Below are 16,891 nucleotides of genomic sequence, written 5' to 3' on the forward strand. Positions count from 1 at the left end.
CAATCATTGTGCTTTTGTTACAGCGCTAAAGAGCTACGACAAGCATCCATGACCTGTGCCACTGGAAACTCCCAATATATGACTATTTCCAACACCACCACATCCCATTTCATGAACATTTCCTGATCCTGAAATGCATTTCCTCTTTTTTGCTCCCATCACTGCCATATTAATTGTGAAGTAAACAGCTCTCCGGGGCACTTCGCAGCCTCACAGTGTCAATCTTCATTTCCTTCCACAAAAAGCAACACATCTTACAGTATTGATAATCCATTGGTCTCCTAGTGCACAGTGAGAAAAATAAATGCTAGAACCACTACCACAGGCATGTTGTTAGTCTAGATTGTATTCTGTGCAACAACAAGGGCATAGCTCTTGATCAAAAAGTAATTACTTGATGTAAGCTATGGGGTGAGCTGAAATGGATTGTGGGAGAGCAAGCCGTGTGTGTACTGAGACGAGCTGTTTTCTGTTATGCCACACATTTCTTCTCAATGCAGAAGATTTGGGGCACGTCAGGTCAGTGAATTTAAGACATAATCAGACCTGAATAACAACTCTGACATCAGACCATCTATGAATCAATTCAACAACACAAAGTTATGGAGAAAATGTGTAGGCTTCAAATACAGTAATTACATTTTCTTTATACAAATAATTCAAATTCTTAATGATAAGATGTAGAATAAAACCTATTAATTTCCAGAGTTTTACAGTAAATGAACATATTTACTTTTAAATAAGGAGAACTTTACTTTTTAACTAAATTTCTTTTAAACTAATTTAACAATATATACTGTACACTACAAGTAGGGTTGGTATGTTTCTTATGCTTACCAAGGCTGTGTTTCTTTGTTAGTTTAGGGTCCAATTCTCATGATTAACTAGTTGTTTATTGGCTGATATTGATAAGATATTGGCTGTTTATTAAAGGAGTAGTTCACTTTTTAAAAATAAAACTTTTGCTGATCATTTACTCACCCCCATGTCATCCAAGATGTCTTTCTTCAGTCGAAAAGAAATTAAGGTTTTTGATGAAAACATTGCAGGATTTTTCTCCATATAATGCACTTTACTGGTGACCAAACAGTTCAAGGTCCAAAAGACAGTTTCAGTGCAAACTGCAAATTGTTCAAAGGGCTTTAAACGATTCCAGACGATGAATAAGGGTCTTATCAAGCAAAACGATCGCTAATTTAAAAAAAAAAAAAATCAAAATGAACGAATGTTTTTTTCTTGTCATTTGTCATTTGGTTCATTCAACGAACGCAATGAACTAATTGACTCTGAAAAACTGACTCGGGATTTCGAGATCGCCCGAAATGTCTAAGATTGGGCTTTTGCGTTCTACAGTCGCCATTCATTATGTTTACTGTGGCGCGAGGCCGGTGGCGTGATTACCGATGAGCGACACCTGTGAGACGCACCGGTCTTGTATCTCTCACGGAGGAGCGGGAATTTTATTAGCAATGTTAAAACGCACATCAACCGATCACTTGTTTAGCGTTCATGTAAACACTACATTCAAATTCACCAATCGGACTGAATTCAGTTAGATTGAAACAAAAGCTTTGCATGTAAACAATGAATGGCGACTGCAGAAAGCAAAAGCTGAATCCCAGACATCGAAGGCGGGACATGTCCGGGAAAAAGAAGATGGTAACCCCTACTACTCAGCTTGCTAGCTTAGCTTCCAAAACAAGATGGCTGACAATATGTGTACATTCTGTGAGTGAGATCCACCCTATATGGGCGGGTTGAGAACATGCGGGACAGACCCTATTAATGATTGTAGTCTTTAGTCTCTGGACAAAAAAATCCTCCGATGACGCAAAATGACGATATTTGCTTCATCGGATGATTTTTTTTCAGACAAAACAATACATAAATCTCAGGGGAATATGAGGGTGGAAAGCGCGGTAATTTGAAAATACTACAGGTTTCCTACTAATACAAAGCTTAAAGCTAAATCCTTAAGTGTCCCTGTAATAGTGAGAGTCGGACCCTCATTTAAAGTGTAAACGAAAGTTCTAAAGAACCACATTTATTTGAAATTGAAATCTTTTGTAACAATGTAAAAGTCTTTATTGTCGTGTTTTGATCAATATAATAAACCTTGTTGAATAAAAGTATTAATTCACTGACCTCAACCCTTTTAATGGTAGTGTACAGTACATTTGCTTCCAAAAGTCTCAAGCTAAATTTTTAATGCAAGTCAAACTGTGTCAAAACCAGAAAGAATTGTTTAAAGGCATGCACTCAATTCCAGTACACTGGTAACTTGTAAACAGGCAGCAGGGCATGAAACTGCACACCCTGATTCCCTATAATTATAAAGAAGCCTGGAATCACATTTCAAATGTGAGAATTTTGTAAAAAGCTCTCACCATTTTAGTCAGCAATCTACATGACACTCATTGTAAGTGGTGTGTTTGTGGTCCGTGACATGATATCTGAACCTAAGATTAATTTAGGCCATTGTTAACAAGAACTGGTTCTCGCCGCAGACCTATATATATATATATATATATATATATATAAAAAAGCCTGGCCTTAAGGAAGCCTGATTTATATGCAGCAATATTACCTCTAGTTTAGACTGTTTGCCTGTGCTCCATTTCTAAACAGTCTCTTTTGCAGTAATGCAGATCCCCTGGCTGGTGCTGACCTGGCCAGGCCAGTTAATGGGGCTGTCTGCTTCTGGATTACTGGAGCTGTTGACCTTGCCATCTGCTCCTGATGCCTCAACGCCAAACACTCTCCCTGTCTACCATTCAGACAGGATGAAATACAATTCCCATTAAAGGGAAAGTTGCTAATAATGCCTTATCAATTAGCCCCATTGCTATTGATTGATGTCTAGCAGGTGGCACGGGGCGATTATGTTCATTTAGAGGTACACGGAATGTCCTCGCCTCCTACTCGTTCGTTTGATGCTCATTACAGCCCAGGCCATAGATACATCAGCTCCAAAGTCAGGCTTCTAATAGCCCATTAAATGTGGGTTTATCACTGTTAAGTCCATTTGCATTTCTACATTGTTACCAAGATGTTCTCGGATGTGTGATAATCTTCATTTGTTGTCTCTATGATATCTGCTCTAAAATATTGTATAATACATAATCATAACACTAACGTTCAAAGTTTGGGGTTGCTTTGTGAAACAATATTATTATTTGAAAGTTACATTATAAAGTAACTGTTTTCTATTTTTATATATTTTAAAATTAATTTAATAAATTTATTCCTTCAGAAAACAATCTGATTTGCTGATAAAGAAAAATGTCTTTACATATTATCAATGTCAAAAACAGTTGTGCTTGTTTGTGGAGAGTGATAATTTTATAATTTTAAAATAATTTTTATTCCCCCCCCCAGGATTCTTCTATTAATAAAAAAAAAAGTTCAAAAGAGCATGTGTGTAAAGATATTTTACAATAGTTTTTACTATTTTTACTAATCCCAAACCCTTGAATGAGGAATCATTATAAAATAAAGCATTTTCATATTCATGTTTGACAGCTCTGATATAGACAATTGTGTTTTATGTATAAATGATCAAATTTCTCTGTAATATCTGCACATCAACTCTATAAACACCTTTTGCAGGTAGTTTCAAAAATAACAATGAATAATAATGGGATTTCCCTGAATGGAAGCCTGTCTTTTTTTCTTATTATTTTTTTCTGTTATTTAGAAAATGTAGGAACAGGATGCCTGAGGTTTTAGAAAAAAATCTTAACATGCCAAAGATTGGGTTCATTTAATCAAAAACAGAGTTTGCATGAACTTCATTATGCTGTTCTGAGAGTATGTGCACAGGGTGGGAATAATTCTGACAGGTTTCCGAAAATTGCCCATAATTCATTTCACCTTAGGACATTCACTCACTCTCCTCTCCCACAAGTTAAACTACAGATGTATTTTTTATATGTTCCCCATACAATTCAAAAGGTAAAAAGACCCCAGAATTTCTCCTTTTCTACCTGAGATCTTGGCAGAATCCTGCCTCATCAATTAAAAGTGAATGTGCTAATCATAGTTTGTCTGTAGGAACCCATGAGCTTTACCAACAGTGTAAAAAAGCTCAAAACGTTAGCAAAGAGAAAAATCATACTTTGCAGTTAACAAAATGAATGAAGGGAATCAGTTCCAATTTACTTTCATTTGATTAAGAAAATATTAACAGAAATTCATGCAGCCAACTTGGTCGAATGTTAAACTCTATTAAAATGCATTGCATAATCAAAACCAGAATCTCTAAGAGGCCAATGGGAAAACACATCTCTACAAGTCAGTGAGATGTCTTATCAAAAGAACTATCTCTAAAGAAGCAAACACATTTTTTGACAATTATCCTCAAAGTGTTGTCACAAATGACCGTGTAAGTGGGAAATAAGATGATGTCAGGTATTGTGTGAGATAAGTTCAGAACCACATTGATCCTTATGAAAACCTTGTGCAGGCAACAAATCAAATATAATCACACAACACCGAAGCATTTGCAATCTCTCCCTACAGTGAATATTGCCATAATGGATCAGCCAGCATTCAGGTCTAGTCCATGCAAATCCACTGTCATCATTGATTTCTCTTTGAATGGATATGTCCTCATCTCTCCCCAGTCTTAGCTTAAATTCCTCAGACGAGAGGATGAGAAACTGTGTGTGTGTGTGTCTGTAAAAACAGAAGGGGAGAAGCTTTGAACTGGCCAGTGAAATACAATTGAGACAAGTTACTGGAGACAGGTAATGAGAACCAATAGACTCCCAGGAAAGAATCGATTGTGGACACTGATACACTGGAGAGGAAGGACAGATCGCTGCATTATTCTTCATTCGAGTAAGCGCTGCAGATATAAGGGAGACGTGCAGCAAGCAGACAGATACCAAATAGTTGTCGATAACTTGATATTTGCAAACTAAAACATCCTTCAATGAGATCAAACCGCCTCAAGGCACCGATGACTGAAGCCCTGATAAGAACGAAGAACTCTGAGCGGTCTGAGTCTTAATGGTGAGGGCAGAAACATGATGAAGGCTATGACATTTGAAGTATTGATCGCATATATAACATATTGATCTTGTGGGGCGATTCTCATTAAGAAATGTCCATGTAATTTTTCACCCAAAAACATTGAGACACTTTATTATCTCACACAATCACACGACCCTAATTCACATTACACTAATGTTAAACAATCTCTGCTCATTACTGTAGTAATTAATACACAATTATTTAGTCCAGACACAATGACTTCTTATTTAAAATCAACAATGAATGTTATACTATAAATACTACCATGATGGACAAATATTTTACAATTTAAATAAATATTAATAATTAATATCTAATGTACCATCTGGTGCTCTTTGGTCATTTTTAATAGCTACATTTTTTTTTTTTACTTTATCGGAATAGTACGAAACTTGGTAAAGCTTGACACTTTGACACGCGCACCACTGACATGATTCAGTCATATAATGCAGGTCTATGGTCACCACCTCAAAGAGCATGCCACAAAGCGCCCGTGCCCTTCAAGGACGTGGCTGTGGTTACAAGAGGTAAAAACTATATAAATACTGTTTTCTCACACAAACCACTCGTTTCGTGTCTTAGGCCATCAATGTGTGCTTACATTTACGGGTCATTAAATCACGTTTAATTTGGACTTCTCTGTGCATGCTCTTTGAGGTGGTGACCATAGACCTGCATTATATGACTGACAGACAAGAAAGCTTTGACCAAAATACAAAATACAACTGCAATGAATTCCAGAGAATATATATTTTATTTGATTAGTTGTACGTGTTTTTACTTAAATGGATATATATATATATATATATATATATATATATATGAAGAGTTCAGATGCAAAAGCCTCTAAATGCCATTTGAAATTTTCTTCTTTAATGATGATTTTTATCAAACTTGTATATTTAAGTTCAGTAATTTCACTTAAATGGCAATGATAATTACCTATTAATTGTTATTTAAGTGAAATTACTGAACTTAAATATACAAGTTTCATAAAAATCATCATTAAAGAAGAAAATTTCAAATGGCATTTAGAGGCTTTTGCATCTGAACTCTTCATATATATATATTAATCAAATTTATATATATATATATATATATATATATATATTAGTAAATAAAGCACTAATGAAAAGTGTACCTAAAAACAAAAACAGTGCTGGATTAGGAAAAGAAAGTAAAACTGTATAAAAATCAAGATATCCAGCAAGTCGTGAGCTTAGAATTATAAGGTTCTATCTCCACTTTTGGTCGAAATTGAGTTTGACATAATCTGATCCATTAGGTGTTTATTAATGCCTGTGTGGTGTTATTTTTGTATATATATATATATATATATATATATATATATATATATATATATAAGATTAATAGATAAAGCTATAATAGAAGATTATACTACATAACAGTTTTGCCAGCTGGGATGTAAAAACTTTGATGCTCAATATCTCTGAACTAAACGGAGATAGAACCTTATAATTCTAAGCTCACGAAGTGTAAATCTCTGTTGTTGTATTGCATTTCCTCAATTGTAAACCACTTTGGATAACAGCATTGATTACATATAAAAATGTAAATGCCATGACGACAAAAGACAAAAACATTTTCAGCACAATGACACCACCTAAGAGACAACATCAATACAACACAGATTTCTTTTGCACCTGAGCTGGTAAGACAAGTGTACGCTCCGATCCAATGAGCTGACACAAGTTTGAGTTGTTTTCCAAGTCAAAAGGAAAAGTCAGAAGTCTAGTTTACTTCCCAGCTCTAACTTTGAGCCAGACCTTATGAAACTACACAGGAGACGATGCCTCCCCGCTGCTCGCCTTTCAAAACACTGCTGACAGCACAATGTGGAAGTTGGAAGAGATCAATGTGGGTACCTTCGGAAACCTATACCATTGGACATCTGTTTGTCCTTCATCTCTGGCCAAACGCTGCCCATTCATCAGAACACAGAGGCAAGGGGAATGGGGTGTCATGTTGAGACCTTGTACTGTCTCACTGTTGACAACGCATTGTATTCAAACAGAATGACAGTAGCTGAAGTCAGGCAATGCTTCAGCTAACACACTGACAAATATTCTTCTTCAAAATTTCCAATGCTATCTCAAGACCAATTCGTACGAGTGAGTACGAGGTGGCTAATTCATACAAATTTGCCTAAACCCCAGTGATGGCTTTGAGCAGTTTGAGAAAAAAAGGATAATTTGCACAATTTGGCGTGATAATATGATAAGCGACTGTTAGATTTAATCAGCGCAATTTACTGTAATGTTTATTTTTCTCTTAGTTGGTCAGAACAAAAGTGAATGTTACTTGTTCAGATCACATTTTCCGGTGAAAATTCTTAATTCTCAAATATTCTTCAAAATTTCCAATGCTATCTCACAACCAATTCGTACGAGCGAGTACGAGGTGGCTAATTCATACAAATCTGTCTAAACCCCAGTCATGGCTTTGAGCAGTTTGAGAATGGTCAGAACAAAAGTGTTACATTTTCCGGAGAAAATGCTTATGTTGTGCATATGTTGGTCATATAAAAAGTAGAATCTGTGATTCTGAATGCCAGTATCCACACCGGCGCAGTGACTGACAGCCGCACACTGTCCTCAAAACATTGGATTCATCCGCGCTGTGCCGTGCCGAGGCACAACTCACGTAAAGTTGATAAATCCGCGAATAACTGCAATTGCAGATTTCGAACAGAGATGGCGACAAAGAGGAAAAACTACAGACTGCAGCCTTAAACGTATTAATAAATCTGGTTTTTGCCTCAAGTCAGCCAAGACAACCCCCTTTCCAATCACTAAAACGCTGACGCGCTTTGTCAGTTCATCGTGATCTCACAAAGTTCCGTTATAATCAATAAAGCTGCAAACAATGCACAATAAATCTCTTACATTGTGTCTACACTTTGTATGCTAATGAGAGATTTCGTGAGCCTGCATAACTCAGCACTGAATAACAAAACTCTGGTATTTTGAGTGGTGAGTGGATTCGGACTAACTCTAACACCTCCGATTAGCCATTGCGTTCCAGAGATAAACAACTATATCTGTGATTGCTCACTGCTGCAAAAATAGATACATTTGATGCTCTCCAGAGCGCAAACACAAATATGCACTAGAACATGTGTCAAATCTGTTTATAAGTTATTATTGTAGTATCAACTGAGGGTGGTCTTGTTTGTGTTTAAGGCCTGCAAATCCCTGACAGTAAACTGATACCCTCGTTCTATTTATGACGTATTTCAAGCACTCACGATACTTCATAGAAAGGGCAAATGGATTTGCAATTGTCACTGTCGCGTCCAGGCACGGCACGATGGTTTAGTGTCAATCTATAGGGTCTCACTACAAGCAAAAACTTAGTTTGGTCAAATGTGAGATTTTGGGCTGTGTTGGGCTATTTTCACACGTTATTGTAAGTGGAAAGAAAACATGCACAATTAACTTTATTTGTGTCTTTGGATTTCAATTAAAATTTCTTCAAAGGCTGTTTTCTCAAAATCTTTTTTCATATGCACTCAACCAGAAATCTGTAGCACTTCCATACACCATACTTTTACAGTTTTATATATTCTATCTAAAACATTTTACAGAGGGGTTTGTTTATAAGTTGGCTGATTTTAGAGTCTAAAAAATGCTGGGTTGTTTCATGTTTGGGTCAAATTTGGACAAACCCAAACATTGATTTAAATTAACCTAGGTTTCGATGGTTTGATATAACCAAACAGTTGGGTTTGGCAGTTAAAAGTATTGTCTGTATTTATGTAATGATAAAAACATATCAAAGATTTCTTCTGTAAAAACCTAAAATGAAACCTATGCAAATTAGTGCATATTTAATTAGATAATGCCTATTTTGCATATTTAAACAACAATTTCAGAAAACCTAATTTTTTTTTTTTTTTTTGTGTGTGCAATTCTTAATGTTATCAACCAAGTATCAAAATCAAAATAAATATATTTAATTCATTTAGTAATGTTTTTACCCTATTCACCTTGTGTGTCTTGTCTTATGTTTATATATATATATATATATATATATATATATATATATATATATATACAGAAAAAAAGATAATATTGTCGGCAGTACAGGATATATATATATATTTTTGCAGTATATATATATATATCTTTTTTTTTTACAGAAAAAATATAATATTGTCGGCACTACAGGGAAAAGCAGCATTGCAATGGACATTAAAATCTGACAAAACTCGATTTTAATATTTTGGGATCTCGTAAACATGGTCTGAAGTGTCAATCTTAGTTCCTTATATTAAAATATTATATTTATTTTATTATTATTATTATTTTTTTTTTTTTACAGAAAAACAACAAGATAATATGTTTGGCAGTACAGGGAAAAGAGACACCTGACAAAACTGTTTTTAATATGATCTTATAAACATGGTCTGAGGTGACACAAGCTTAGTTTCCAGTTGGCAAAACACACACTAGGTAAGTGATGTAGGTGACAGTCAAACAGACTAACCGACTGAATGAAGAATGTGCGTGCGCATTCGCAATGAGACTCACCGCTAAATAAATAAACACAATGTACTGTCTGACAAAAGAAACTGAATGCTAATAGTCTAGCGTGTGTGTGCATGTGTTATAGACAGATGACAGGAGTTTATGCCTGTCTGCTCTAATACCTAGCGCCACATCCTCCATCTTAAGAAATGCGACATTCCTCTGAAAATTGTTGCAGCTCCTCCGCAGCATGTCATCCTCACGTCAGCTCTCCCAATCAGCTGTCACGCTGTGAATTGGAGGTTTACTTACAGATCACTTCTGAATCCTAGCACACGCGTGACGTGCATCCCTATGCCCCTACGCTGCCTCTGCCAAGGAGCGTCAAACAAACACACAAACATCCTCCTCCTCTTCCTCTGAGAACCAGGGGAAGACGGCGAACAAGAGAGACAGAAAGCCCTTTATGAAATGCTTTTATTCTATTGACGCTAGAAACAATGCTGTAGGAAGCCGAGCTGAGTGCCCGTCAGCAGATCCTAATCAATCACGAGATAAGTAAAATAACAGAAAACTGTGTGTCCACAAAAGAACAGGTAAAACTGAACAAAACAAATCAGCCACATCTCCAGGTACATCGCTTAACCCGCTATCTGAGGGGAGAGTGTGATTAACCCTCTGTGGAATTACAAAATAAAACGCTCTTTAAGGACAAATAGCAAATAGAAACCAAGCTGGACTTGTTTGGGAGGAATTGGCACTTTCATTGCTTTATAACAATAAAACGGTTCACAGATTTCACATTTGAAGACATAAAACTGTTTTCGGACATGTGGCCACAGTTGGCTTATTGCTTTCATAAAATAGCCTCAGTCAGAAACAAATTAAAGCAATGTTCAATAAATAGTTACACTTATAAATAACAACAAACAATTTTTATGCCAAGTACTACAAGTCATTAGAACGACCACAGGGACTACTTATAGTTGCCAAGAAAAACAGAATATAAACATGAATATAGGCTGTCTCAATCCATCTGTAGTACAAAAGTAGTCTGTCATTTTTAGTTCTATCGTTAAAATAATTTAATGCACTGAAACACGTAGAAATTCCCAGAGTGCATCGTGAAAACAACAACGTGAGCGTCAAATGATCAAAATCTGCCTTCCTCAATGTCAGATCAAACGCCGTCAGCACTATGCTAAGCTATTAGCAACACACAAATGCAACTAAAAAAAAACCACACACACAAAGGAACCATTTCAGGAATACGTGAGGTTATATTTAATTCGAAATGCATGCATGTTTTTATTTCTAACAACAATTTCACGGTAGCTGTTAATAATTAATTAAAAGTTGTCTCAGCCAATGAAATAGCTTTGATTATATGACGAATCTTGCTTAATAACAAAACTGGTAAGAAATCTGGTAACGGCTGTTTCAGATCTAATTAGTGTTACCAGCATCAAACGTTTAAATTAATGTTACTTTTACAATTAAAGTAACAACCACAATATCACAACTTGCTGAAAGCTCTATTAGCATTGAAAAGAGCTAATCTCTATATGGTATTTGTAGTGATGTTTGATATGTTAATAGGCATGTTTCATATTTTTTCCTTTCACGTAAAGCACTTTGGTCAACCTCGGTTGTTTTTAACAGTGCCATAAATAAACAAGACAAGGCAAGCTTTCAATGCATTTATCAGGGGCGCAACCTTTTTATTAGAGTGACAATCCATTATTTAAGGCCAAATGTATTTATTTATAACATGACAGTAATCATTGTGTCCCATGGCAAGCCTAATTCTTATACATTAGTGTGCCAAGTTTATAGGATGAGCTTTGACCTCTATGTAGCTTGCAAACCAGCCTAAGGCTGATCTAAATGATTATTATAAATAAATACAACAGTCTTGTATAATGCTGCTATTTCTGTCATTTTATAAAACCCCTGACACGCTTGGCAAAAGATCTCCCACTACACACAAACATTTGCGGATTCAATGCATTTATTTACAGAGAGGCTGCACAGTTTGTCAAGTTTGTACCCAGCACTTTTTTAAAAAAGCACTTCCGAATGCGTCTTTGACCCCACCACATTTCCAGAGCTGGACAGTAATGGAGTACGTTTACTTGAGGACAGTACTTATTCTGGACAAATGTGGGCAAAATAGTTTTGATTTATTTTTAAAAAAATACTTCCCTTGATCTGAGCAGTATAAGACTTGGCTACTTTTCCTAAGTTTGGCTCCTGAACACACACGATTTTTTTTTTTTTTTTTTTTTTTTACCTAAATTCTACAATGTTAAGTGGGTGAAAAAAAAACTCCTTAATCTTGTATTTGGGTCAAAAATGGGCACCCATAGAAATGAATGGGAAAAAATGTAATTTACGGCATTCTAAAATAAGCCAAAATAAGACAGCAAAGTCACTTCATCTTTAGGTTTTATCTCTAAGAACTTATTGGAATGATGTAAAAAAAAATAAAAAAAAATAAAACTACATAGTAATTAATTTACATAGAAAAAATGTACATAGAAAATATTGTACTTTTTGAAGTAAATAAATTCAAAAATACCCCCAAAATAAAAAATAAAAAAACATCATAAATGGAGAGACAAAACTTTATCGAAGACAGTGATAACATTTATAATAAATAAAAATTAGGATCACACCTGAGTCCTCTGTGCCCACATTTGTTCACAATTACAGGATTAAGGGCTATAAAGTGAATACAGTTTGAGGGCTACGTAAAATTTTGAGGGATCTGTACTTTACTCGAGTATCATTTTTGGGGAGTACTCATGACTTTACTCAAGTACATTTGAGAGAGAAATATTGTACTCTTTACTCCACTACATTTCTATCCATAAGCATGAGTATCCGTTACATCTAAAAATAAAGAAAGAAAGAAAGAAAGAAAGAAAGAAAGAAAGAAAGAAAGAAAGAAAGAAGGAAAGAAAGAAAGAAAGAAAGAAAGAAAGAAAGAAAGAAAGAAAGAAAGAAAGAAAGAAAGAAAGAAAGAAAGAAAGAAAGAAAGAAAGAAAGAAAGAAAGAAAGAAAAAGAAAAACTCAGAAACCCTCAATTTGTTCCCTCTCAAACGTGATTGGATTGTGCAGGCGCCACTGATTGGGACAGCCTATCAGCAATCACGTTCAGCTTTCCATCAAAGTCAACTCCATGGTACTTTACTGGGCATCAAATGGTTCAAGGTCCAAAAGACACTTTCAGTGCAAACTGCAAACTGTTCAAAGGGTTTTAAACGATTCCACACGATGAATGAGTGTCTTATCAAGCGAAACGATCAGCCATTTAAAAAAAACAACAACAACAACAACAAAGTTTAAGTTTTATAAGCTCAAATGGTCTCCTTGCTCTGTTCTGTGTGACCCTCTTGTTCGAACTCGTTCATCAAAATGAATGAATCTTTTTCCGAGTCAATTCATTCATTTCGTTCATTGAATGAACCAAATGACTCGAAAAAAGATTTGTTTCAACATACTACGATTTGGGACGTATTAAATCTATTTTTGAATTCTATTTAGGATGGATAGTATGTGAATTAGGACGCAGCAAGAGTGAAAAAAAAAATGGAGACTTTGAAAAAGGGCATAATATGGACTCTTTAAAATATTCACTTCTGCTACAAAAGCTAAAAAGAAAAATCAAAGCTAAGCCAGCCATGCATGATGCATAGTGCACTTAAGCAAGAGACCAATCCCGGAGCAGAAAGCCAGTTCTGTTCATGATATGGGCAGAAGACATTTTCTAAATTGCCTTGAAGGAAGACCTTGTATTTTGGTACTATACTACAAAAAGAAGAAAAGGCATCAATCTAGAAAGCATCTTTTATAGGCACTCCTGTTCTCCAGTGTCATTTCGTAAATGCTGCGGGTCAGCCGGCTTTGTTGACCTCAAAAAGAGCGTTGAGAGGGTCTACCTGTGGCAGGGTCCACATCACGCTCGATCAAGTGCTGATCCTGGTGAACCCATTCCCCGTTGCACTTGAAGTAGATCTGAGTGGCAGGGGTCGAGCGGCAGGTGAGGGTCACGGGCTTGTTCTTCACGATATAAACATCATCGGGCTCCACCAGGAAGTGTGGCAGCAGGTCGGAAAAGGCCGCAGGAAGTGGATGCGTCACAGTGACCGCATGTTCTCCACCTGTGAAAGCAAGCCAGAGAGAACTTTAGAGACAGGTTGCGCTTGTTCAGATGCCTAAAACCTTTAGTAGTGCAAAGAGATAATGAGTGTAACTGATTTAAATTTCACACCCGAACCCCGTGAGCGGACAGATTGCTTTTGACACGCACCTGAGTGCAATGCTAATCCTGTGCCTACGTATTTAGTAGAATACACATATTCTGCCAAACATGGCTGACAAAACATCTCCACCACAGCGGGTCTGAGAAATAATGCTAATGACGTGGTCTTCTTGAGTGGCATAGGTTTGTATTTCAAGACAAAGTAGTTTTGAATGGACTGCTCATGTGGGTGGGCTGTGATGTCATGACATGGTGAAGAATTGACTCATGAATATTAATTGTTGCACTGACTGGCTAGGTTTGATAAATGTCATAAGCAACTTACATAGAATAACTGATCTGAAATTGTATTTCAATGATTCAACATCAAATTATGTGGAATGAATGCAACAAAAAAACAACAACATTGTCAATATTAAACTTACTCTAATTGAATTTACATAAATGCAAGCACAATATTGTCCATTGACACAGTGATTTGTGACTTCCTTTTCAATTGAGATTTCATGTCAATGGATTAACATTGCTTCCGTTTGCTTCAATTTGACTCGAGCAAAAACACACTGAATAGTATCAATAAAAATCATCATGTAAAAGATTACATTTAATCATAAATGACTTAAATTCAATGAATCAAAATGAAATAAAAATGCCTTGGCGTGAATATTTTTATATTTATACTATATATATATATATATATATATATAAATTTATAATAATTTAAATGAGAGATAAATATCAGTCACTTTCAAGACAACGTTTTTATGTAAAGAAAAAAAAAAAAAAAAAAACCTGAACATGGTATTATTCTATTATACTACAAATAAATAAATTAACAGCAAAATATACTGAGTCAATAAAACTAACAGAAAATTAGGATTGATGCTTGCTTCAGTTTGACAGAAAAAAAAAAACACGCTTAGAAAATATCCATAATATTCTCAGCATGTAAAAATTGATTCATTTCAATTCTTCAAAATATTATTAAAAAAAAAAAAAAAATATATATATATATATATATACACCTTTGCTTTGAGAAAATAAAATGGCATTGCAGTCTTAAATGAGAGTCCAAGTTCAATTTTCAGTTGCTATGGGCTAAAAAAGAGGTTCAAGAGCCCCGAAATAAAGTCTTATTTTTCTCTTAAAATAGACATATGCTATATTGCACCCCACACAGAAAAACAATGTGTTAGTGTGTAAGAGAGTGAGCCAGCTTGTTAAGAGGCTGAGTAGTATGGCCTTGTCAGGGTTTGCCTACAGCGCTGCTGAATCCCGTCTCTACTCTCTCTGCTGTTAATCACAGCCTTTTAAGATCAGAGCTGATGGACTGCAGGCCATAAATCCCTCTTGCTGAATGACCACGGCACTTCAAAACATGCTCGGCGGGCTCTGTATCCAGGGCTTTAACTCATCTCTTTATTATGCCCAGACTGAATGCAGTGACGTGAGTGCCAGCCATTGACTGACTGACGGCCGCCATTGCAAATAGGCCGCGTTAAACGTGATGCGAACTGGCTCTTTATTCCGACGGCCCTCGGTAGCGCGACAAGATCAGGTGAGGAGCACGTCCTGCTGTTTACGGATCAAAGATCTGCCTGCGTGCCTGACTTTGTGGGCGGAAATGTTTCTCCCCCGTGTGGATTTATGGAAGCAGCGCAGAGGCGGTTGGATTCGTAAATGTGTAGAGATATTCAATGAGAAATCATCATTAATCAGAGATTGACCCTGCGACGTGCGGGAGAATGATTCTTTTGCGCGGCGTGCGGAAATGGGAGCGCTACCCTATCAGTAATTTTGTTGATTCATTTGTTAGCTGCAATGTTTTTCTGGTCTTTGTAATTAAGAATGAATTGCTAATTTATCTTTTTCCGCCCACAATCCAGAGCAATCAAGCAGCCTCGGCTCGTGGGTTTATTCCCTTTTCATACTGGTGGTCCCACACCGATGTGCATCATACACAAACACACAAAACTACACTTTTGATAGCCTTCAGGTCTGAACTCAATTTTTAAAGTGATTACTTTTAATAATTAGTTATTCCCTTGGCATGTTTCTCTTTACAGTGTTTTGTTCTGTTTGTAGGCCCCATGGAAATGCTTGCTGAGTGCAAATAAATTGCTTGCATATAGATTAGATTCAAAACAAATACACAAAATCAACACAATTTTGATTTCATGGGGTAAGGGAGAAAAGAAAAGAAAACTATCAACCTTGGAATGCTTGCCCAGGAGCATATCAGCAGTAAAACTCCTTCCTTTTTGGAAAAGGGCTAAATTAGGGTGCGAATGACATTTAATTATATTAGATTGCAAGTTAAGAGCGTGTATTTTAACCTAACGCCACAAACAGAGTTAGCATCCGGGTGAGGTGGTAACTATAGCAATGACAGACTGCTTAAACGCTTGCGGTGAGGATTAGTATGGAGCGGCGCATCAATGTAGCACAATGTTACAGATTTACATTTCACAGGCAGGTTTTGTTTAAGCCTTTAGGAACGCTAATGTTTAAATAACTGTAGGATGCCAAAATTGAGTTGAGGGAGATAGCATTGTTTTGAGGGCATGCCCCCCGAACCCCCCTGGCAAATTCAATTTTAGGAGCTTTGTATAAAACCCTGCACACACACAAACAGTATTTTTTTAACCTACAGCATCTTTAGTTCATCTTCGGAAAACAAATTAAAATATTTCCATTTCTGTCCCTCAATTGACAGCCACGCTAACACAGTCTCATCCCAAAAAGTCATATAACTGACGTTTTGGGACGTATTTTGACCATACGTCAATATCCGCCTTTTTAGGCCCCCCTTAAACGTCGCTAGATGGCAATCCCGGGCCGTCATACAACTGACGCTTTACCTTTAACGTCAGGTAGGTGATGGGTTAGGTTTAGGGTTAGGTTTAGGTATGGGGTAGAGTTAGGATCCCATAACCTCATCTACCGACGTTTAAGGGGGCCCTAAAAAGGCGAATATTGACGTATGGTCAAAAGACGTCCCAAAACGTCAGTTATATGACGTCTTGGGATGAGACCGGGTTGGCCACGCAATCTATGAATTCTGAGGAGACTTGATCGCTTTATATGATGAACAGAT

General features: G+C 36.3%; 1 protein-coding gene across 4 annotated transcripts in view; it reads right to left on the reverse strand.

Moving 5' to 3' along the window:
• The window catches only part of unc5a (unc-5 netrin receptor A), a 197,406-nt gene that overhangs the window by 78,308 nt on the left and 102,207 nt on the right, over nucleotides 1-16,891 (reverse strand). For all 4 annotated transcript variants that reach the window (XM_039648920.2, XM_039648918.2, XM_089135014.1 and 1 more), the window contains one exon: nucleotides 13,472-13,693. In XM_039648920.2, the coding sequence (XP_039504854.1) occupies nucleotides 13,472-13,693 (222 nt within the window). The remainder of the gene's footprint in view (nucleotides 1-13,471; nucleotides 13,694-16,891) is intronic.

Source organism: Pimephales promelas, chromosome 9 (genome assembly GCF_988280905.1).
Source record: "Pimephales promelas chromosome 9, fPimPro1.hap1.1, whole genome shotgun sequence".
Lineage (NCBI taxonomy): Eukaryota > Metazoa > Chordata > Actinopteri > Cypriniformes > Leuciscidae > Pimephales > Pimephales promelas.